This window comes from Oncorhynchus gorbuscha, linkage group LG08 (assembly GCF_021184085.1).
Source record: "Oncorhynchus gorbuscha isolate QuinsamMale2020 ecotype Even-year linkage group LG08, OgorEven_v1.0, whole genome shotgun sequence".
In the NCBI taxonomy this organism is placed as follows: Eukaryota; Metazoa; Chordata; class Actinopteri; order Salmoniformes; family Salmonidae; genus Oncorhynchus; species Oncorhynchus gorbuscha.
The window spans coordinates 65,921,357-65,944,478 of record NC_060180.1 but is presented as its reverse complement, the minus strand read 5'-3'; the positions used below and the strand labels follow the sequence as shown (position 1 = coordinate 65,944,478).

Sequence of the window (23,122 nt, the reverse complement as noted above, 5' to 3'; positions counted from 1 at the left end):
TTTTTTTAAAGTAACAAATAATTAAACAGCAGCAGTAAAATAACAATAGTGAGGATATATACAGGGGTACCGGTACAGAGTCAATGTGCGGTTGCACCGGTTTGTCGAGGTAATTGTGGTAATATGTACATGTAGGTAGAGTAAAAGTGACTATGCATAGATAATAAACAGAGAGCATCAGCAGCATAAAAGAGGGGTCTGGGTAGCCCTTTGATTAGCTGTTCAGGAGTCTTATGGCTTGGTGGTAGAAGCTGTTAAGAAGCCTTTACACCTAGATTTGGCGCTCCGGTACCACTTGCGGTGCGGTAGCAAAGAGAAGTCTATGACTAGGGTGGCTGGATAGGTCCAGACCTCCCACAGCAGGCATTGCTCCGTCAGATCCAGAGAGAGGGAAAGGACCCGAACTCGACGACGAAGCCGCTGCTGGAGTCAGCACAACCGTCGCAGACACAGGCAATCCCAACGAAAAAGGCGCAGGTAGATCAGGCACCAGTGCGGCAATGCTATTCCTTATGTCAATCTGCTCCAAACCTCTCGCAGACACTCCAGCAGGCCGCTGCCATCGGTTTCCATGACTTGTGACATTGGACCAGCGATGATTTGAACAATCCTCTTGCTGTTCTCCGTCTACTCCACTACAGGATGGGGGAGGAGAAGCAGATAGACGACATCCTTGGTCGGCAAGTTCCAGGTAGCACAGGCCATTTGGATAGGAACAGATGACGAGGCGGTGATTACATCCATCAAGCCCGAGCGGCGTCCAGCCACAGGAGTTGAGAATGAGAGAGTTCCAATTTGCGTTTTCCACAAGTTTGCGCAGAATTGAAATTTGCTTGATAAGGATAGCCACCTCATTCCTGTAATCCTCTGCAAACAAACAGTTGCCGCATTGGAACTCTGGATGATCAATATTGTCCGGTCCAAGACTCCAGGTGAAGCGGGCTCCATTACAACCTAGCTAGCCAACTAGCTGGTAGCAGGTGTTGACAAAAACACTTACGAACAAAATAAAACAGGCAACAAAAGAAACAGGTTGAGGCGCAGGAGGTATCCGAGTTTGTGACAGGGATGATCATGCTGTTTAATCAGCTTCTTGATATGACACACCTGTGAGGTGGATGGATCATCTTGGCAAAGGAGAAACGGTCATTAACAGGGATGTAAACAAATGTGTGCACAACATTTTAGAGAAATAAGCTTTTTGTGAATCTGGAACATTTCTGCTATCTTTAGTTTCAGCTCATGACACATGGGACCAACACTACATTTTGCAGTTATATTTTTATTCAGTATAGTTGATGACCACTGCAGGATAACATGCTCATTCCCATTCCATAGACTACTTACACTCTGAAACTAATTTATTCATCACACTTTGCAATAAATGTTGCATAGTTACTTAAAAGAGAAAAGGCCTTTGAGATGAAAAGCTGAATTTAAGAGGGCTTCTCACTCCAGCGCACAGGAGTTCTCCTCCTTTGTGATCCTCTTTGAACACAATCTACCCAATTTGTCTGCTGCTTATTTATTGAGTCGGCATGTGTAAGGAAATTGGTTGGGAAGCTGGCAAAGCTCAGGCAACACAGGGATGGGCTTACATTTTCAAAAGATTCTTCTCGAGGACTATTAAAGGATGTGTCTTTTGGACATGGTTGGATATAAGGAATAGATGACTATCATACTTCATTATTACAGAAATTCTTCTTTGCTGACGCTGAGTTCTCAAGTTCCTGTACTGCTCAGCAGGGGGTTGTCCAGAGCAGTCTCCATGGTTACTGGATGGACGTCTGGGCCGTTGGACCTGACCGTGTCCCTGCTCTGTTTCCAGACAGGATGGGGGTGGGATGATGAGAAGGATGGAGGGGGTTAGAAGGAGTGTGGTGCACACTCCAGATGTGAGGGACAGTTAAGAGAATTCAGTTCCCTTTTGGTTTCTCCAGTTTCATCTAATGGACAGGTCCACTCACTGCCCCACCCTCGTGTATCCCAAGGTGCCTTTCCTCCTTGGGTCTTGTCCAACTGTCCTGTACAAGTTCGTTTTCTCTTTACAAGTGGGAACCTCCATCGAAGTCACTCAGAACAGTCCCAATTGAAGTAATTTCAGTCCTCAGTTTATGAAATTACTCTGGGTGTTTTCAAGTGTGCAGTCTCAAGACGTATGGTAGTGTTTATACAAACAGACAATAAAATACAGCCTACATACTGTATGCCTTTGTTTGCGAGGCTGTAATCCCACTATGATCATGAGCACTATTGGGGATTCTTTAAGGTTGGAAAAGCTAACGAACCAACCCTGCCACTTGGTCATAATAGTATTTTGGGGGAAATAAAAATAAAGTTGTTTTTCAGGCATAAGCCTTGGTAGCGCGTCAACCACTGCAATCGTAATTAGTGAATGTTCCAGTGTTGACAGACGATACTAGGCTGCTACTATTCCAGATGTTTCTGTCTTTTTCTGAATGGTTCATGTTGTGGCCATTTTAATCACAGAGGGCCGGGGGGAATTTTAAAGAACCAACTCTTTGTAAAGTATTACATGAAATGCTGACGAGGAGAATACGGTATAATTGAGAATACGGTTATATTTAGCCCTAAAGTATGTGTGAATGTCAGTGGGGTGCCAATTACAGACAGTTTTGGGGGAAAAAGCTTTCTGAAGATCGTTAGTCACACGGTCGATCCAGTATTCCCTAAGAAGTCCTAACCTTGACACTGATTACATATGGATCGAAGAGGGATGGGTACAAAGAGACAGCGCCGGTCAGAGACAAAACGAGAGGACAGACAGGCTGCTCTCCATCATCTCAGTTGACTTTAAAGTAAAGTGAGTGAAAGACAGATGTTGTTCTCCCATCTGTGCACGCGCGTGTTCTTTCCCTTCCAGCACTCCTTGACTTTTACCAGGAGTTTAGGTTTCGGGCCTTGGGGTCACAGCCTTCCCAATCCAAGCCCATGGAGGAGGCGGAGTGCAGAACCTGTCGCCAGGAATAAAAGGGGAGTCTGCTGAAGGGGTGCAGGCGCCGCTGAGACCCGGAGCATTGTTACGTATCACCGGCAGGACTGTGAGGTCTGTGGAGTCAGAGCCATCAGTGCAGAGTTGGTGACCAGCAGCGCGACGGGCCGGGTGTTACTGGCACTCTTAACAGCAGCATGGAACAGCACCAAATGCCCTTTAAAAGAGCTCCAGTTTCCCACACTCGCTATTCACTTACAGCACCAGCAGCTGTGCAGCAGTGCTTTCTCACCCCCCCTTCTGTTTGTATGTATGTGTATATATATATATATGCTAATGTACGTGTGTGGGTATTAAAGTATCACTGCAACAGTGGGTCTCCTGGTTTGGATGGGTCCCTCAGGGCCACTACAATGAAACTAGATGCTCATATGGGTTTGGCAGGTGAAGAGAGAGAATGAGAGTGAGACAGCAAGAGTGCTCAAAAGGAAGTAGAGTGGATAGGGGATTGAACCATTATTTCCCCCCTCTTAGCAGGTGGGAGGGAATTAGAGGAAATCCTTAACCACGCTTAGACCCATCCTCTTCATCTTAACACTGTTTCCTGTGGAGTCTATAAGCTCTTAAACAGAATAACAGACACTACGTTTCCTGTGGAGTCTAAACTCCAACAGAATAATGGACAGAGCTAAAGTATGAGGGCTGCACAACAGGAAAGAACACCAGGGCCTTGTAACCCCATAAAGGCCTGACATTTGGCGCAGAGGGTTGCCTGCATACCAGAGACCACCCGTTGACAGTGCTTTGTGTGATCACATAAAAACAAAGAAATACACACACCATCAGCCACCTTACAAAGCGACAAAAGGGTCAACGTATTTATTAACAAGTTGCAAATATGACAGTCTCGATTTCATATAATATAGAAAAAGAAACAGTAACACTTGTGATTTGATCTGTAACCACCTTGCCAGTGATTGATTGTGTTAGGGCAAGGTGATGACTGATTTTGACCTCTCTCGTTGGATGATATGGTTTCTCGTATGATGTCATTGTCGTCTCCAGTTCTAATAATGACATTCTGCCTGCAGACCAGGCTGGGGTCAATTCTGTTTCAATTCCTGCCCATTCCAGGGTGCACATAATTCATTTTTTAATTCATGAAAAGAATCCTAATTGAAAATGACTGACGACTTAACTCGTCTATATTTGATATGGAATCGAGTCCAACCCTGTAAACGCAGCCTGAGAGGGCCTCGTCAGGTGGCAGTGAGCTGTTCTTAGGACCCTAGCAGTGAACGTCCTATGCAGGGTTCCATTTCTGAAAGATCCATCCCTTCCCTCCAACCTACATAACAAAGGCTGCATTTACACAGGCAGCCCAATTGTGATCTTTTTTCACTAACTGGTCTTTCGACCAATCAAATCTTTTCACAAGACAAATTAGTGGAACAAATATCAGAACTGGGCTGCCTGTGTAAAAGCAGCCTACTTTCCCCTAACTAATTTGAAGGGCCTGGATAGGTACACCAATATGGTAGGCTAGGTTAAGATTCCTCCATATTCTTTAATTTTCCCATCGTGAACAGAAGTGAGAAAAGTTTTGTTGTGGGAGCCCAGCAAGAGAGAGCAGTGACGCCTCTGAAACTGGTTAGTGTTCATTACAGTACACAAAGGGAAACTATTTAAAACCTTTCGCAATAGAACAGACATTAGCATTTGAAGTCCAGTCAGTCTCAACGTTTTAGTATGTTTTCTTCTATTTCTCGCCAAATGAACACAACCCTAATACCTTACTAATGGACAGGAAGATAAGTGGATACAGGTGTACAGTAAGTATGCACCTCCACGAAGACAGTAAAAAAGAACATTAAATACAAAAATTAAGCAACAGTCAAAATGTCATCCAAAAAAAGGTAGAAAGAACTAAAAAAGCTGATTATGACATTCAGTTGAAGTTGATGATGAGGGAAGCAGCGGGTGAGGCTGTAACCATAGCGTGGTGTCTCATCTTGTAATACTGAGCCACCGGAGCAACACCTAAATACTGATCCGTTAATGCTGGAACTGTAACTACTAACCAAATGGGCCTTTCACTGAGAAACAGTGGATCAGTAAGCTTTCATATTGTAATACCAATTTGGGTTTAATATCACAAACCAAACAGGATATAACTGAAATATGGTTTAATATTGTAATACGACTTACTACAATCTGACTGAAATATTGGACCCCTTGGGTTTTTATTGAAATACTTGACAAGTGGCAAATTATTCTGAACACTTGAGTGTGAACGGGAACACTATTCCCAGACCATTGGTTCTCTCTCTCTCTGTAATACTGATCTGTTGGGGCTTCATCTTGTGATACTTTGTTATGTTCAAAACATAAAAAATAAAAATTTCACAACACAAAAATCTGACTGAAATATTGGACATAAATGATAATACTGACTTGGACTTGGGCTTATATTAAAGGCATACTGGAAATACTAGGGTCTCAGGTTTGAGGGATATCCACTCAACAACTAATGACACCTCAGTGAGTCATTGAGGAAGCACATCGTGGCGAACTAGAACAATTGCACCAATTCTCAGCCTATTTATAAATAAATTAAACCTAAATAAAATAATCCAGGCCTCTTCTCTTGCTGGATATTAACATCTGTAATGATAATCTCAAAATGCAGGGCAGCCTCAAAAAGGCCTGCTGATATGGAAGCGATAAGGGGGAGAGACGAAGGTTTAAAAAAAGGCCTTGTGTGGGTCTGAGGTGGGATATGTACTGTATGCTGATACCCAGATGGAGGGAGGCTCGCCAATGCCCGGATGGGGGGTTGCTGCAGCATGGTAATGATCTTTGATATTTACATTGTTTTGTGAATACATTCAGGCAGTACAGGGAGAAGGCCTCTGCTCCCCCCTTTGTAACGAGGTACGTACATTTGGCACTGCTGTAACCATCTGTCCCTCTCTTCTGCAGATTGTCCGTCTCTACAGCCGTCCGTCAGGCCTTCCATCCTCTGCCATCCATAATCATCCTCTTCCATATCACTTGTTCGTTCACGTGATTTTCAGGGTTATTGAAACGGTAAACATGGTTGTCGGATCGTTGACTGTCCTGAAGATGTCCGATCCAGGCCTATGTCTCTCCTGACACAGGAGCCTCTGGGTCAGAAGGCAAGTATGTGAGTCTCTCCACTGAGTCGTCCGTTTAAATCTTCTCTTCATAAAAACTTAGGCAGTATACAGACCACCAGGGTTTGGGTCTGGGTCCCCCCCCACCACCCATCTAGGTTAATTCCCAGAATCCTCTGTTCTGTGGTTCTTTTGGAAAAAGGCAAAGCTCTGGAACAGTTAGACTCAAATGCCGTTGGTCAGGTCTGTGATGACGTTGGCCTTCACCAGCTTGCGGAGGAACTCCTTCTCCTTGGATATGTTGTGTGTCCAGGACTGGGGAGATGAAGGGGAACAAGATGAGAAACAAGAAGATTGTCAAAGATCAGTGGGGGTCAGGGTCAAAGACAAGAACCGGGTCTCAACAACCTATGAAGGAAATGTTTTTGATAAAAGAACAAATAGAGTTTATACAAAGATGCCTGGAATATTTAAACTTTTTAGAATCTCTTATAAAATGGGTTAAAGTTATGTATAGTAACCCTAGGTGTAAAATAGTAAAAAATGTCTACATCTCATAAACTGTCAAGGAGTAAAACAAGGTTGTCCACTATCGGCATATCTATTTATTATTGCCATCGAAATGTTAGCTGTTAAAATTAGATCCAACATATTAAGGGACTAGAAATCCAGGGCTTAAAAACAAAGGTGTTTTTACTCTGATTCATGTTTTCATTTAAAACCACAATTAGAATCCCCCCAAGGCCTCATATAGGATCTAGATACTTGCTCTAACCTCTCTGGATAACTGTACTATATTACATATTGGATCACAAAAAAAAATGCTACTTTTGCATTACTGTGACCAATAAAATGGTCTGACGAAGATGTGGACATACTCGGTATGCAAATCCCCAAAGAAAGAAATTCTCACTCCAATACATTTTAATAGAAAGTTGGATCTTGCTACCATGAAAAAGAAAATACCTGTCTATTTGTGGAAAAAAAAATCACCCTGATTAACTCTTTAGTCATATCACAGTTTACCTATTTGCTTATGGTTTTGTCAACACCTAGCATCCTGCTTTTTAAATTATATGAGCAAAAAATATACAATTTTATTTGGAATGGCAAGCCAGACAAAATTAAAAGGACCTATTTAAAAAATGAATATGAATTCAGAGGGCAGAAATGATTAAATATTAAATCATTAGACCTCTCTCACTAAAGGCATCAGTCACACAAATGTTATACTTAAATCCAAAATGGTTCTAAATTAGTAAGAATGTCTCATCCCATGTTCAAGAATGGCCTTTTCCCCGTAATTCAGATTACTCACTTTCAGTTATTTGAAAACAAAATCTCCAAAATAGAATTCTTTTTTAAACAAGCCATAGAAAGTTGGTTGCAATTTCAGTTTAATCCACCTGAAAACACAAAACAAATAATACAACAAATATTGTGGTTAAACTCAAATATACTAATTGATCAAAATAAAAGTATAATTTTTGTAAATTATATCATAAATAGGACTGGTGGAGTTATGTCATTTAGTCATATGGAAATGTCTGCTCTACCCAAATTTACAACCAACTAATTGCAGCATTACCACAAAAATGGAAGAGGCAAGTGGAAGGCGGAAAAGGTAAGGAACTTGTTAAATGGTTAAAGAAAATGGGGATAAATAAAAATATATAACAGTTTCATTTAAGGACCAAAAAATTGACAGCTGTGCCAAAAAATTACAAAATAGTTGGGAATGGATGTTGTTAAGAGATAGATGGGTTGAATGGAGCTGGAGGGTGGGACTAATAACAAGATAACCAATGTAAAACATACAGGGTCTGTAAAATGTATATAGGTTAAGCAACTATTGTGAAATAGCACAGTTACAAATATAAATCAAACTGGACGGACATCAGAAAAATAGGAAGGACTACAAACAAACAAAATATAAACTATTGTAAAATAGATTGTAAAACGTGTATAAGATGTATAAACTGAAGGTAGAAGCCTAAGTGTTATAGTTTACTCCAGTTGGGGGAAGGGTGGTAGGGTTTGCAGGGAATAATAAAGGTACATTTAAAAAAGTGTGTGTATGAATGAATGAATGAATGAATGAAGAGAGCGAGACATATATCTCCCAAAAATATATGGGGGATTGGAAATGATGCAGACAATTACATTGATGGAAGCACCAATCTATCCGCAATATTAAAGCTGATCCACCCCCCCCCAATTAAAATAAATAAATAAAAGTGTGTTTGTTGTGAGTGTGTGTGTCTGTTTGTTTGTGTGAGAGTGGAGCCACATTGGGTCAGTTTCCTTCCCCACTGTGCTCCGGGCCCGCAGTCTAGTCTGCAGTGTGTAACTAGAGTCCGGTATTCCTGTGGGAGGCTCTGGGGCCTGAGAGTGGGAGGACCTGGCTGGGTTGGGCCGAGCCGGGCCCCAGAGCCCTGCCTGGGTCCTGGCTGTGGGGCCGAGCCTCTCCTGAGAGCCACTGGCCTGTCTGGATTGGCCTGGCCCTGACTCTGTGACGGATCACACTCATACACAGAACCACACGGATCCATGGCTAGGGTTTCACTGCTTTATTACAGGGAGCAGGGCCGGGAGTGCCATGTGAGCAGTAACACCAGGGTGTGTGTGTCTCTTCAGGCCTTGCGGTCTGGGATGACGAGCTAGGTCAGAGAGAGGATGACGAGGATAACAACCTCCTCTCTTTAACATGCTGGCATCTACAGAACACATACGAATGGTGTGTGCACAGACATACTGAACAGTGTGGCATTCTACTGTCACTCCCATTCGGTCCCTTCACACCGACATACAGAAAGTTGAAGCACCTGGATCCATCCTGAGCTTAAGCCGAGTAGCCCTGTTTTATGAGGGGACTGGTTCAAGTCCGACAGTGAGTAAGGATACTACTGCATCTCACACCCCCTGAGGTGACCTCAGCATATTACCACCAGTGGAAGGATATGACATGAGGGAGCGGAAGTCTTTCAGTGTTCCAATGGCGATAGACCTACTAGATGAGGTTTCCATTGATTACATGAAAATAGTTAATTGGGAGTTCAGACAAAGGTTATCATTCTGAGGTCATAAGTCAGCTGCCCTCTGTGACATCTGGCATAATAGAACACAGAGGCAGTCGGGAGCGGAGGATTAAAAGGCTCCATCTTGGGGTCATTTATTTGGTCCTAGTTGGAAGGGAGGAGGGGGATGAGAGAGCCAATCAAAAAAGGCACAGGGGGGAGCCAATATTAGCCTAATAGGTCTAGGGGGGAGCCAATATAGTCTCTCTAATCTGCACTTTCCTGAAAACAATATGGTGGGTTTGTCTACTGAGAATGCATTTTCACCTTTCTAGTTCTTTGACACGTGTAGACAATGAGAGGAAACACCACTCCAAGACCCATTTCAAGTGGATTTGAATGCAACAAAAACAGGCACCTCTTTGATGGCGGACATCTTGACCGTCTCGTAGTAGTGCAAGGGCGCGTGGGGCGTGTTCATGTCGTAGCCGAAGCCGGCCACCGCCACCTCATCACAGTTATGCAGGGCCATCGTTATGGCGACCGTACCCAGGGTTGGAATGTTCTGAAGAGGGAAAAGCACAAAAAGGCCATGTCACTTCTTTGTAGTGTGTCGTACAGACAGCTGCCAAAATAAAAGGAAAGTCTTAAGGAAATTAGGGATACAAAGTATATTAAAAACAGGTGCTTCCACACAGGTGTGGTTCTTGAGTTAATTAAGCAATTTACATCCCATCATGCTAAGGGTCACGTACAAAAACACTCAGTTGCCCATGATTTTTGCTACCATTATTTGCGTGACTGTCCTTGTCTATCAGTGCTTTGTTACAAGTCCTGTAACAAGTCTGGTGCCTCCGGAGGCATGTAGAGGCCAAATGCTGTACGGCCAATGCAGACGTCGGGATTGACCATGCAGCGCCTTTCATTCACCAAACCTCAACCCAATTTGAACACGGGAAAAAGGACAATTCTGGAGGGGCGCCTGAGACAGCATTTTCCAACCAAACAGAAAATTATGGAATTTCTCAAGGAAGAAAAGTGTCACACCCCTTCGATAGAGTTCCAGACACTTGTAGAATCTATGCCACGGTGCTTTGAAGGTTTTCTGGCTCGTGATGGCCCAATGCCCTATTCAGACACTATGTTGGTGTTTCCTTTATTTTGGCATTTACCTGTATATTGTATCTTATGTTGGGGTGCATTATAGTAACAAAGCATTATTATTAGGGGAGATGAGAGTGTAAACAAGCCAACACCCTTTCCTAACAGTAGTATGTAGTAAAAGCAAGCATTGAAAATGAAAATGTGTATATTAACGTCATGATTCTTTACCGCCACTATCTTTCTTGGCCCTAGTCTGTGACCGGTATGCACCACCCCACCTTTCCTCGTGTTCATGGCTTCGTCCTGGGCCGGAGTTGTTAACTCGTCTTGAGCTGAGAGTGATTAACAACTTGCTTAAACAGACGCAGCCGCACAATGACACAGCGGTTTGAGAGGGCAGACCTCCACTTCCTCAAACCCTAGGGCCTAATTGGGAGGAGATGGGGGGGCTCTAAACCATTACCTTGATTTTGAAGCCCCAAGGGTAGGTGTAGCTTAAGCCCCCCCCCATTCCGCTGCGTGAACCCGCAAACACACATATCATACAAACACACCGCACTAATCAGGGGAAGGGCAGGCATTTTAGGGGAAGGATGTGTCAGGCTGTATCCCGTCTTGATCAGTATTATATGAGACCAACACCCCCAACACCAGGGCAACTCACATGTTCCACACATGTTCCTCCTGTACACCAAAGTTCAGCCAGGGGTGTCCTGGTGGTCACCCCTTCAGGGTAGAAGGCTGTACACACTCCTTGTACCCCTTCCCATCGTTCTAATGCCTGTTGAAGCATGTTCCCTACCCCCTGCACTCCTATGTAGAACTTCATCAGCCTCTCAAGCTAGTCTGTTGCATAGTTCCAGTCCAGGAGGGGTGACAGCATCTGCTGGTCTTTATCTAACCTATTCCCTTTGATCAAACAGCCATAGTCTTGGTAAATCAGGTAAGTGGCCTCATGAAGCCAATCAATGCGTTTGATTGATTAGTTACGTGCCAAGGAGAGAAGAAAAGCAGCAGAGCCTGCGGCAGTCCAGAATCTAAAGTCTCATCTGATAACCAAAATGAGGAGTTAATGAGGTAATACGCCCAAAGCTTAATTTTACCTCCATAAATCTCTCCTTTTCATCAAGAGCAGGGGTCTGCAACGTGTGGCTCTGGAGCCTTATGTGGCTCTTCAGTTACCCCTTTGTGGCTCCATGACAAACTATTCAACACAATTCTGTTTCCTTTAGTTTGAAATGCAGTCAGGTGCCCAATGTCTCTGTCTCGCTCTCTGAATCATGAGGTTCATCCAATGCAGCTACTAGAGCACAAGGTTTTTGTAATCATTTGAAGAAATGTCTCGTCACTTGGGTTCCGGACCCTTAATCTAGAGAGATGTTTGCAGAGTTGTTATAACGATTTAATTTCCTGTGATGGCATGGCAAGGTGCTGCCTTGCAGCGGTTGTCATAGGAACAGGGGTTCTATTGGGAGCGAGGTTTGAGTTTGGGGCCTGAAGTGTGTCAAACACACTTTGGTTATGACAGTGCAGTCGGTCATCAACTCCCGGCATATGGGTTGTGTACCTTTTTGTAGCATGTGTGTGAGAGTGTGTTCTAGTTTGAAAGAAGGATTGTCAGGGTGTGCCTGTGTGTGTATTCTTGAACTTAATATACATGGGTGTGAGTAAGAGTCCATGCACTCTTGTAGGGAAAGGGGGATACCTAGTCAGTTGTACAACTGAATGCATTCAACTGAATGTGTCTTCCGCATTTAACCCAACCCCTCTGAATCAGAGAGGTGCGGGGGGGCTGCCTTAATCGACATCCTCGCCTTCGGCACCCGTGGAACAGTGGGTTAATTGCCTTGCTCAGGGGCAGAACGACAGATTTTTACCTTGTCTGCTCAAGGATTCGATCCAGCAACCTTTCGGTTACTGGCCCAACGCTCCGAAACGCCGCCCCAGGTACTGCTTGCGTGAATGCAGAATACAGACAATGCAGAATGAATGCAGAATGCAGACTGCAAACCGAGTTTATCCACCATAAACCAGGTGACGGAAATCATACTTTCCTCCAACATCTACATAGCACCGTAGATGGGTTCTGCCAACATTCTGATGGTTCATCTCAGAACATTCCAATGCAGAAATTGTTAGATACATTTATATTTCTATCCAACTAGAGCGGGTTTCTGTCTGAATGTCACTCACCCCTTTCCCCATGAGGCCGTTGTTGAGTGGCAGGCCGATGAACTGGAAGGCAGCCTCCTGGATAAAGTAGGGGTTGAGGATGCGCATCTCTGTGGGCTCCTTCGGGACGTAACGGGCCACTGACTTCCAGAAGCCCTCTGTACCACGCTAAGAGAGAGGGAGAAAAGAGGAGATTGTGAGTTTCAGGAGGCATTGAAAGTAACAATTTTCATTCAATTGATCATTTTGGGGTTAAAAAGGAGTACTTAAGTATGAGGTAGACAGAGATTTAAACAAAGAGATTATCTTCAATAACATTGACATAGAACCACAGGTCACGTCACCCAGAGGCCCACCTCCAAACTGTCTCCCGACATTGATTGGGAGAATGGCTCTGAGCCTTGGGGGTAACATGGAGGAAGGCCAATCTCGGTCATTAAATCCACCCTTTTTACCTACCGTAGGGGGGGGGGGGGGGGCCTCAGGGATTATTCCCACAGATGTGTACATCGAGACCCAAACTGACACCAAAAATATCTTTATTGGACTTCATTGGCAGATTTCATTATCGTGGGGGGACCTTAACTTCTTTGGGAACCGTGAGAGCTAGCTGCATTCCTTTTAATTTCTAAAGACAAAAGGAATTGTCCGGGTTGAAACATTATTGAAGATTTATGTTAAAAACATCCTAAAGATTGATTCTATATATCGTTTGACATGTTTCTACGAACTGTAGTATAACTGACTTTTTGTCTAAACTAATTGCTAGCGCACTGTGCATTTGGATTACTGGGCTAAACGCGCAAACAAAAAGGAGGTATTTGGACATAAATTATGGATTTTATCGAACAAAAACAAACATTTATTGTGGAACTGGGATTCCTGGGAGTGCATTCCGATGAAGATCAAAGGTAAGTGAATATTTATAACGCTATTTCTGAGTTTTGTGACACCTCTCCTTCTCTGGATAATGGCTGTATGTTTTTCTGTGACTTGGTGCTGACCTAACATAATCGCAAGGTGTGCTTTCGTGGTAAAGCCTTTTTGACATCAGACACAGAAGTTTATCTTTAAAAATAGTGTATAATATTTGAATGTTTGAGGAATTTTAATTCTAATTAGATTTCTGTTGTTTTGAATTTGGCGCCCTGCAATTTCACTGGCTGTTGGTTAGGTGGGACGCTAGCGTCCCACATATCCCAGAGAAGTTAACAAAAGTAATCTGAGGACCGTGATCCAGAATTAGTATCAACACATTGGCTATCCAACTCGCGGAAACTCCCCGCTTCACCACTGCTATACTTCTTTTCAACACAAGTATAAGGCCCTCCTGCTGTCCTCCTTTTGGCAAATCTGACCATGACTACATTTTGCTCCTCCCCACCTACAAAGACTCAAGAGGGAAGTTCCGGCTGTCAGGTCTGTACAATGCTGGTCAGACCAATCAGAATACCTGCTCCAAGACTGTTTTCACGTGGACTGCAACATGTTCCGGGTCACCTCTGGTGAGAACATCAATGAATACTCCAACTCAGTGACCGGATTAATTTTTTTTTAAAGACATAGGATGTGATACCAATGGCATCTTTCAATTTTTTCTCTCCCAAATCAAAAAAATGTGGATTGATGACAGCCTTGTCGGGAAACTGAAGGAGACATGCTGCTTATAAACAGGGCAAGATGAGCAGGGACAATAGTATGGTTACACAGCACAAATACAACCTACGCACATTGATCAAGGTGGAGAGACATCCCTTTAGGGACAAAGTGGAGGAACACTTCAGCGGGTTGTACACGAGGCATGTGGCACGGCTAGGTATCATGGATTACAAAAAGAAAGCCAGCCACGTAGCAGACACCAATGCTGCCCTACTGGACGAGCTACAGTAAACACTGTTTTGTCACACTTCAAGCATATGACTGAGCTGCTGAGGAGTGTCCCGGAGGACAACGAGGGCTACATTCTTACAATCTCCACGGAGTTCGTTTGTAAGTGATTCAAGCGTGTTAATCCTCATAAGGCTGCCGGCTCATTGTCTGACTTCATATGCTCTAGAATGCCAAAACATACAGTGCCTTGCGAAAGTATTCGGCCCCCTTGAACTTTGCGACCTTTTGCCACATTTCAGGCTTCAAACATAAAGATATAAAACTGTATTTTTTTGTGAAGAATCAACAACACAAGTGGGACACAATCATGAAGTGGAACGAGATTTATTGGATATTTCAAACTTTTCTAACAAATCAAAAACTGAAAAATTGGGCGTGCAAAATTATTCAGCCCCTTTACTTTCAGTGCAGCAAACTCTCCAGAAGTTCAGTGAGGATCTCTGAATGATCCAACGTTGACCTAAATGACTAATGATGATAAATACAATCCACCTGTGTGTAATCAAGTCTCCGTATAAATGCACCTGCACTGTGATAGTCTCAGAGGTCCGTTAAAAGCGCAGAGAACATCATGAAGAACAAGGAACACACCAGGCAGTTCCGAGATTCTGTTGTGAAGAAGTTTAAAGCCGGATTTGGATACAAAAAGATTTCCCAAGCTTTAAACATCCCAAGGATCACTGTGCAAGCGATTATATTGAAATGGAAGGAGTATCAGACCACTGCAAATCTACCAAGACCTGGCCGTCCGTCTAAACTTTCAGCTCATACAAGGAGAAGACTGATCAGAGATGCAGCCAAGAGGCCCATGATCACTCTGGATGAACTGCAGAGATCTACAGCTGAGGTGGGACACTCTGTCCATAGGACAACAATCAGTCGTATATTGCACAAATTTGGCCTTTATGGAAGAGTGGCAAGAAGAAAGCCATTTCTTAAAGATATCCATAAAAGGTGTAGTTTAAAGTTTGCCACAAGCCACCTGCGAGACACACCAAACATGTGGAAGAAGGTGCTCTGGTCAGATGAAACCAAAATTTTACTTTTTGGCAACAATGCAAAATGTTATGTTTGGCGTAAAAGCAACACAGCTCATCACCCTGAACACACCATCCCCACTGTCAAACATGGTGGTGGCAGCATCATGGTTTGGGCCTGCTTTTCTTCAGCAGGGACAGGGAAGATGGTTAAAATTGATGGGAAGATGGATGGAGCCAAATACAGGACCATTCTGGAAGAAAACCTGATGGAGTCTGCAAAAGACCTGAGACTGGGACGGAGATTTGTCTTCCAACAAGACAATGATCCAAAACATAAAGCAAAATCTACAATGGAATTTTTTTTAAATAAACATATCCAGGTGTTAGACTGGCCAAGTCAAAGTCCAGACCTGAATCCAATCGAGAATCTGTGGAAAGAACTGAAAACTGCGGTTCAAATGCTCTCCATCTGAGCTCGAGCTGTTTTGCAAGGAGGAATGGGAAGAAATTTCAGTCTCTCGATGTGCAAAACTGATAGAGACATACCCCAAGCAACTTACAGCTGTAATCGCAGCAAAAGGTGGCGGTACAAAGTATTAACTTAAGGGGGCTGAATAATTTTGCACGCCCAATTCTTCAGTTTATGATTTGTTAAAAAAGTTTGAAATATCCAATAAATGTCGTTCCACTTCATGATTGTGTCCCACTTGTTGTTGATTCTTCACAAAAAAATACACTTTTATATCTATGTTTGAAGCCTGAAATGTGGCAAAAGGTCGCAAAGTTCAAGGGGGCCGAATACTTTCGCAAGGCACTGTACTTCACTCAAGGCACATCTAAAGCCAGAAAATGAACATTCAAATCTGATTTGTACATACATTTTTTTTAATTTAAATTATACCTTCCAAATCCACAAGAATATTTTAAAACGTTAGCCAAGTAGCTACGGCTAGCCCTAGTCCTCTGTATGTCAACATCCCTCATCAGGCGTGATGTCCCACACAAATTACAGTAGCTTTCTGACACAAACACTGGCTGACACTTGCCTGGCTGCTTGCCTGACTGACTGACTACCTGGCACACAGCCAAAGGGGTCAGCAGATGTAAATGGGAATCACCTGTTCAAATAGTCCTGCCCTGCCGCCTTTGATATAGGGGGGGGGGGGGGGGGGGGGCAATGAGAGAGGCAGTTGGGTGGCTTTGAGCAGCGTGTTTTCAACCAGGGGCCTCCGCCTCCTCGGCAAGCCGTGGCAGGAAAACCTAATCTCTCCTGTCAACATACTGCTTGTGTTTGGGGATCTGTTTGGCAGGAAGCGCTGCAGAAGCTGTAAGTAAATGCTTTTTATTGTGGAGAGCAGGGACGGTGCCGACTCAAATACACCGTACAGACAAGTGTCATGTATGACGTAGGAGTCAGATAAATGAGTAATAAGAGAATGTTCAGAAAGATACATCCAAGAGGACAGCTAATTAGCAGGTAACAGCACTGCTTTTCAATGCACACGGGTCATTTCCAATGAACCTACTAGGCCTATATCAGATTAGATACAGGTTTCCATATCGAATTAAGTTCTATCACTCAAAAGCAAAAGAACAGTCTCTGAACAGGCCCCTGCGGGACAGGAAGTGATTTCCCCTGCGCTGTGACCCTTGTACCAGTCAGTCAGGAGAAACTCACCTGATGGTCCGTTTTATCTTTTCAAACAGGAAGCTACAGATTGAGCGAGTAGGACAGGATCACACGCTAAACCTGAGTCAACCATACTTACACACAGATGAATGTGTGTGCACATACACACGGACGCACACACTGGAGTGAGCAGGAGTGTGTATGGCTTGTTGGGCGATGGCAGTGAGGAAATGGATGTTTCCCTTCTCTCACGGCAGGTTTATGGTTAAATTAGTCTAGATTATTAGATTGAAGTGTGTGCCCTGACGCTTCTCATCCAGACAAGGGCCTCAGATCTGGCCAAACTACCTCAGTTCCACCAGTGTTGACCTTGGTTTACCAGGTGACCCTTTTTCAATGCCTAACAAAGGCTCATCAATTCCTCTTCCACAGCCCCAGCATCCACAAGTGTACGTACTCAATTGTGGTGTTTGTATTGCATTTCCATGGCAAAAAGCACACCAAACTTTTGGGTCCAAGGTAATTATAGTTGTGATTTTCTATTTGTTTTCAGACTTTTATTTGATATTCAGTTTCAGTTCGATTTCAGACTTGATTCACTAGTTTCTATTCAGTTTCAGTTAACAAAAAAAATATTTAAAAAAAATGTAGTTTCAGTTTTTTTTTAAAAGTGTTAGGGACATAATGTAGGGAGGCATAGGAGGCTAGGAACGATTTACACTACAATGATCTACACCTGCTCGTCGTACATCTCATTCCAAAATCATGGGCATTAATATGGAGTTGGTCCCCCCTTTGCAGCTATAACAGCCTCCACTCTTCTGGGAAGGCTTTCCACTAGATGTTGGAACATTGCTGCGGAGACTAGCTTCCATTCATGCTTCCATTCAACCACAAGTGAGGTCAGGCACTGATGTTGGGTGATTAAGCCTGGCTCGCAGATGGCATTCCATTCATCCCAAAAGTGTTCGATAGGGTTGAGGTCAGGGCTCTGTACAGGCCAGTCAAGTTCTTCCACACCGATCAACAAACAATTGGACTTCAAATGGACTTCGCTTTGTGCACAGGGCATTGTCATGCTGAAACAGGAAACATCCTTCCACAAAGTTGGAAGCACAGAATCATCTAGAATGTCACTGTATGCTGTAGCATTAAGATTTGCCTTCACTGGAACTAAGGGGTCTAGCCCGAAACATGAAAAACAGCCCCAGACCATTATTCCTCCACCAAACTTTACAGTTGCCACTATGCAGTCGGGCAGCTCGCGGTCTCCTGGCATGCGCTAAACCCAGATTTGTCAGTCGGAATGCCAGATGGTGATTCATCCCTCCAGAGAAGGAGTTTTCACTGCTCCAGAGTTCAATGATGGCGAGCTTTACACCACTCCAGCTGACACATGCGCATGGTGATCTTAGACTTGTGTGCGGCTGCTTGGCCATGGAAACCCCTTTCATGAAGCTCCAGACGAACAGATATTGTGCTGAAGTTGCTTCCAGAGGCAGTTTGGAACTTGGTAGGGAGTGTTGCAACCGAGGACAGACGATTTTTAAACGCTACACGCTTAACCACTCGGCAGTCTCGTTCTGTGAGCTTGTGTGGCCTAACACTTTGCGGCTGAACCATTGTTGCTCTTAGACGATTCCACTTCACAATAACACCAATTACAGTTGACCGGTGCACGAACTGACTTGTTGGAAAGGTGGCATCCTATGACGGTGCCACATTGAAAGTCACCGAGTCCTTCAGTACGGGACATTCTACTGCCAATGTTTGTCTATGGAGATTGCATGGGTGTGTGCCAGATTTTACACACCTGTCAGTAACAGGTGTGGTTGAAATTGCCAAAGCAACTAATTTGAAGGGGTGTCCAGATACATTTGGCCATGTAGTGTATGAGTTGTAGGTTTACAGCAGTGGTACCCAAGTACTATTTTAGATGGTCGAGACGCACAAATGGCGTGGCAAAGGTCCGGATGGATATATAGTCAGTCATTGGGGCGGCAGGTAGCCTAGTGGTTAGTGTTGGGCCAGTAACCGAAAGGTTGCTACAACAAATCCCCGAGCAGACAAGCTTCTGGTCCTGAACAAAGCAGTCAACCCACTATTCCTAGGCAGTCATTGTAAATAATATTTTTTTCTTAACTGACTTGCCTAGTTAAATAAAGATAAAATATATATTTTTTTTAATGATTGGCGTAGTAACAAACCCCCATCTCACAGCCCATGCGACACCAAAATGTTTACACCCTTCTTGTTGACGGAGAGAAATGTGCAGTTTAAAAGCACAATCTCTGCAATTCCACACATTATGTCATTGAGTGGAGAAAAGTTAGCAATTTTAGCACACATCTCCTTAAATAAAAAAAATGTCCATGTCTTATGTGTTCATATGATACCAGGAGACGAATCCTGACTGATTACCAAAAATAAAATAATAGCAGCCTCACCTCGTCTTTATCCTGAAATTCTTTGTGGGTGCTGTTCAGATGTGTTTTTCCCTTTTGTCTCTGTTCTACACACTCTGCCATCTTCTGACAGTACAATAAATGAGCTTCTGTCCTTTCCAGCAATAATCCCATACAGGGTTTTGCATTTTCAAATCTAATCAAATTGTATGTTACATGCTCTGAATATAACTGGTGTAGAATTTCCTGTGAAAGGCTTACTTACGAGCACTTTCCCAACAACAACAGAGCTAAAAAGAACCAAAAAAAATGAAAAAATAAAAAGGAAATAGTAACAATAAAATAACGAGACTCTACAGTCGTGGCCAAAAGTTTTGAGAATAACACATTCATTTTCAAAGTCTGCTGCCTCAGTTTGTATAATTGCAATTTGCATATACTCCAGAATGTTATTAAGAGTGATCAGATGAATTGCAATTAATTGCAGTCTCTTGCAGTCAAATGAACCCCCCCCCCCGCATTTCAGCCCTGCCACAAAAGGACCATTCTCTCGTTAACACAGGTGTGAGTGTTGACGAGGACAAGGCTGGAAATCACTCTCATGTTGTTTGAATTCGAATAACGGACTGGGAGCTTCAAAAGGAGGGTGGTGCTTGGAATCATTGTTCTTCCTCTGTCAACCATCGTTACCTGCAAGGAAACACGTGCCATCATCATTGCTTTGCACAAAAAGGGCTTCACAGGCAAGGATATTGCTGCCAGTAAGATTGCACTAAAATCAACCATTTATCAGATCAACAAGAACTTCATGGAGAGGTTCAATTGTTGAGAAGGTGGCTTCAGGGTGCCCAAGAAAGTCCAGCAAGCGCCAGGACCGTCTCCTAAAGTTGATTCAGCTGCGGGATCGGGGCACCACCAGTACAGAGCTTGCTCAGGAATGGCAGCAGGCAAGTGTGAGCACATCTGCACACACAGTGAGGCGAAGACTTTTGGAGGATGGCCTGGTGTCAAGAAGGGCAGCAAAGAAGCCACTTCTCTTCAGGAAAAACATCAGGGACAGACTGATATTCTGCAAAAGGTACAGGGATTGGACTGCTGAGAACTGGGTTAAAGTCATTTTCTCTGATGAATCCCCTTTCCGATTGTTTGGGGCATCCGGAAAAAAGCTTGTCCGGAGAAGACCAGGTGAGCGCTACCATCAGTCCTGTGTCATGCAAACAGTAAAGCATCCTGAGACCATTCATGTGTGGGGTTGCTTCTCAGCCAAGGGAATGGGCTCACTCAATTTTGCCTAAGAACAGGAATAAAGCCATGAATAAAGAATGGTACCAACACATCATCCGAGAGCAACTTCTTCCAACCATCTAGGAACAGTTTGGTGACGAACAATGCCTTTTCCAGCATGATGGAGCACTATGCCATAAGGCATGTGGCTCGGGGAACAAAACATAGATATTTTGGGTCCATGGCCAGGAAACTCCCCAGACCTTAATCCCATTGAGAACTTGTGGACAATCCTCAAGAGGCGGGTAGACGAACAACAACCCACAAATTCTGACAAACTCCAAGCATCGATTGTGCAAGAATGGGCTGCCATCAGTCAGGATGTGGCCCAGAAGTTAATTGACAGCATGCCAGTGCGGATTGCAGAGGTCATGAAAAAGAAGGGTCAACACTGCAACTATTGACTCTTTGCATCAACTTCATGTAATTGTCAATAAAAGCCTTTGACACTTATGAAATGCTTGTAATTATATTTCAGTATTCCATAGTGACATCTGACAAAAATATCTAAAGACACCGAGGCAGCAGACTTCATGAAAATTAATATTTGTGTCATTCTCAAAACCTTTGGCCACGACTGTACACAAGGAGTATCGGTACCGAGTCAATGTGCAGGGGTATAAGGTAGTTTTTTTTATTTTACCTTTATTTAACCAGGCAAGTCAGTTAAGAACAAATTCTTATTTTCAGTTGAGGTAATATGTACATTGTGGCAGGTAGCATAGCGGTTAAGAACGTTGGGCTAGTAACTGAAAAGTCGCTGGTTCGAATCCCTGAGCTGACGTGGTGGGGGGAAAAAAAGAAAGAAGAAAGAATGTGTCCTTGGGCAAGGCACTAAACCCGATCTGCTTCTGTAAGTCGCTCTCCATAAGAGCTTCTGCTAAATGACTCAAATGTCAAATGTAGGTATGGGTGAAAGTGACTAAGCAATCAGGATAGATAAACAGAGTAGCAGCAGCCTATGTGAAGTGTGATTGTGTGTGGCATCAATTATGCATGTGTGTGTTTAGTGTGTACACTGAGTATACCAAACATTAGGAACACCTTTCTAATATAGAGTTGCTCCCCACAGTTGTGTCAAGTTGGCTGGATGTCCTTTGGGTGGTGGACCATTCTTAATACAGCGTGGAAAACCGAGCAGCGTTGCAGTTCTTGACACAAACGTGGGCTCCTGGCAGCTACTACCAAAACCCGTTCAAAAGGCACTTAAATATTTTGTCTTGTCCATTCACCGCCTGAATGGCACACATACACAATACTTGTCTCAAGGTTTAAAAATCCTTCTTTAACCCGTCTCCCCTTCATCTACTCTGATTTAACAAGCGACATCAATAAGGGATCATAGCTTTCGCCTGGTCAGTCTGTCATGAAAATAGAAGATTTGTTTTGTATACTCAGTGTAAGGTCCCACAGTTGACAGTGCATGTCAGAGCAGAAACTGGACCATGACGTCCAAGGAACTGTCCGTAGATCTCCGAGAGAGAATCGTGATGAGGTATCTGGGGAAGGGGTCAAATAAATGAATAAAATACTATTTCTAGAGTGTTGAAAGTTTCCAACACCACAGTGGTCTCCATCGTTTGGGAAATTGAAAAAAATATGGAACTACCCAGACTCTGGTCGGACGGTCAGCTCTATGCAAAATGAGTAACCGGGCAAGAAGAACCTTGGTCAGGGAGATGACCAAGAACCCAATGACCATTCTGACAGAACTACAGAGTACCTTGGATGAGATGGGAGAACCAGCCAGAAGGACAGTCTATAGCACTTCACCAATCCGGGCTTTATGGGAAAGTGGCCAGATGGAAACCACTCCTGTGAAAAAAGGCACACAACAGCATGCCTAGAATTTGTAAAAAGGCACATGAAAGACTGAAATAATGAGGCAAAAGATTGTGTGGTCTGATGAAACATTTTACTATTTGGCCTGAATGCAAAGTGCTATGCCTGGAGAAAACCAGGCACAGCTCATCACCTGTCTAACCCCCTCTCTACCGTGAAGAGTGGTGGTGGCAGCGTCCTGCTATGGGGATGCTATTTAGCAGCAGGGACTGGGAGACTGGTAAGGATAGAGGAAACGATGAATGGTGCCAAATACAGGCAAATCCTTGATGAGAACCTGCTTCAGAGTGCAAGCGACCTTAGACTGGGGGGAAGATTTACATTCCAACAGGACAATGACCCCAATCATACAGCCAAAGCAACACTGAATTGGCATAAACATTTTACAACCAAGTAAAGGAATTACAAAAGACAGAAATAGCGATAAAATGAATCACTTACCTCTGAAGATCTTCACATGGTTGCAGTCACAAGTCCCAGCTACACAATAAATGTTCCTTTTGTTCGATAAAGTCCCTCTTTACATCCCAAAAACTCTGTTTTGTTTGCGCGTTTTGATCAGTAATCCACTGGCTCCAAGGAGGTCAAAACATGCAGACGAATACATTCTAATAGTACCGGTAAAGTTCCATCGAAACATATCAAACCATGTTTAGAATTAATCCTCAGGTTGTCAATTGTCTAAATAATCAATAATATTTCAACCGG

The 23,122-nt window shown here is 43.6% G+C and overlaps 1 protein-coding gene across 4 annotated transcripts in view; it reads right to left on the bottom strand.

Annotated features, from left to right (window-relative positions):
- Positions 1-3,800: 3,800 nt before the first annotated feature.
- Positions 3,801-23,122, bottom strand: part of LOC124042030 (CMP-N-acetylneuraminate-beta-1,4-galactoside alpha-2,3-sialyltransferase-like) — an 84,379-nt gene continuing 65,057 nt past the window's right edge. For all 4 annotated transcript variants that reach the window (XM_046360304.1, XM_046360306.1, XM_046360303.1 and 1 more), the window contains 3 exons: positions 12,405-12,551; positions 9,526-9,672; positions 3,801-6,405 (listed from right to left, as the gene is read on the bottom strand). In XM_046360304.1, coding sequence (XP_046216260.1) covers positions 6,316-6,405; positions 9,526-9,672; positions 12,405-12,551 — 384 coding nt within the window. In that variant the 3' untranslated portion in view covers positions 3,801-6,315. The remainder of the gene's footprint in view (positions 6,406-9,525; positions 9,673-12,404; positions 12,552-23,122) is intronic.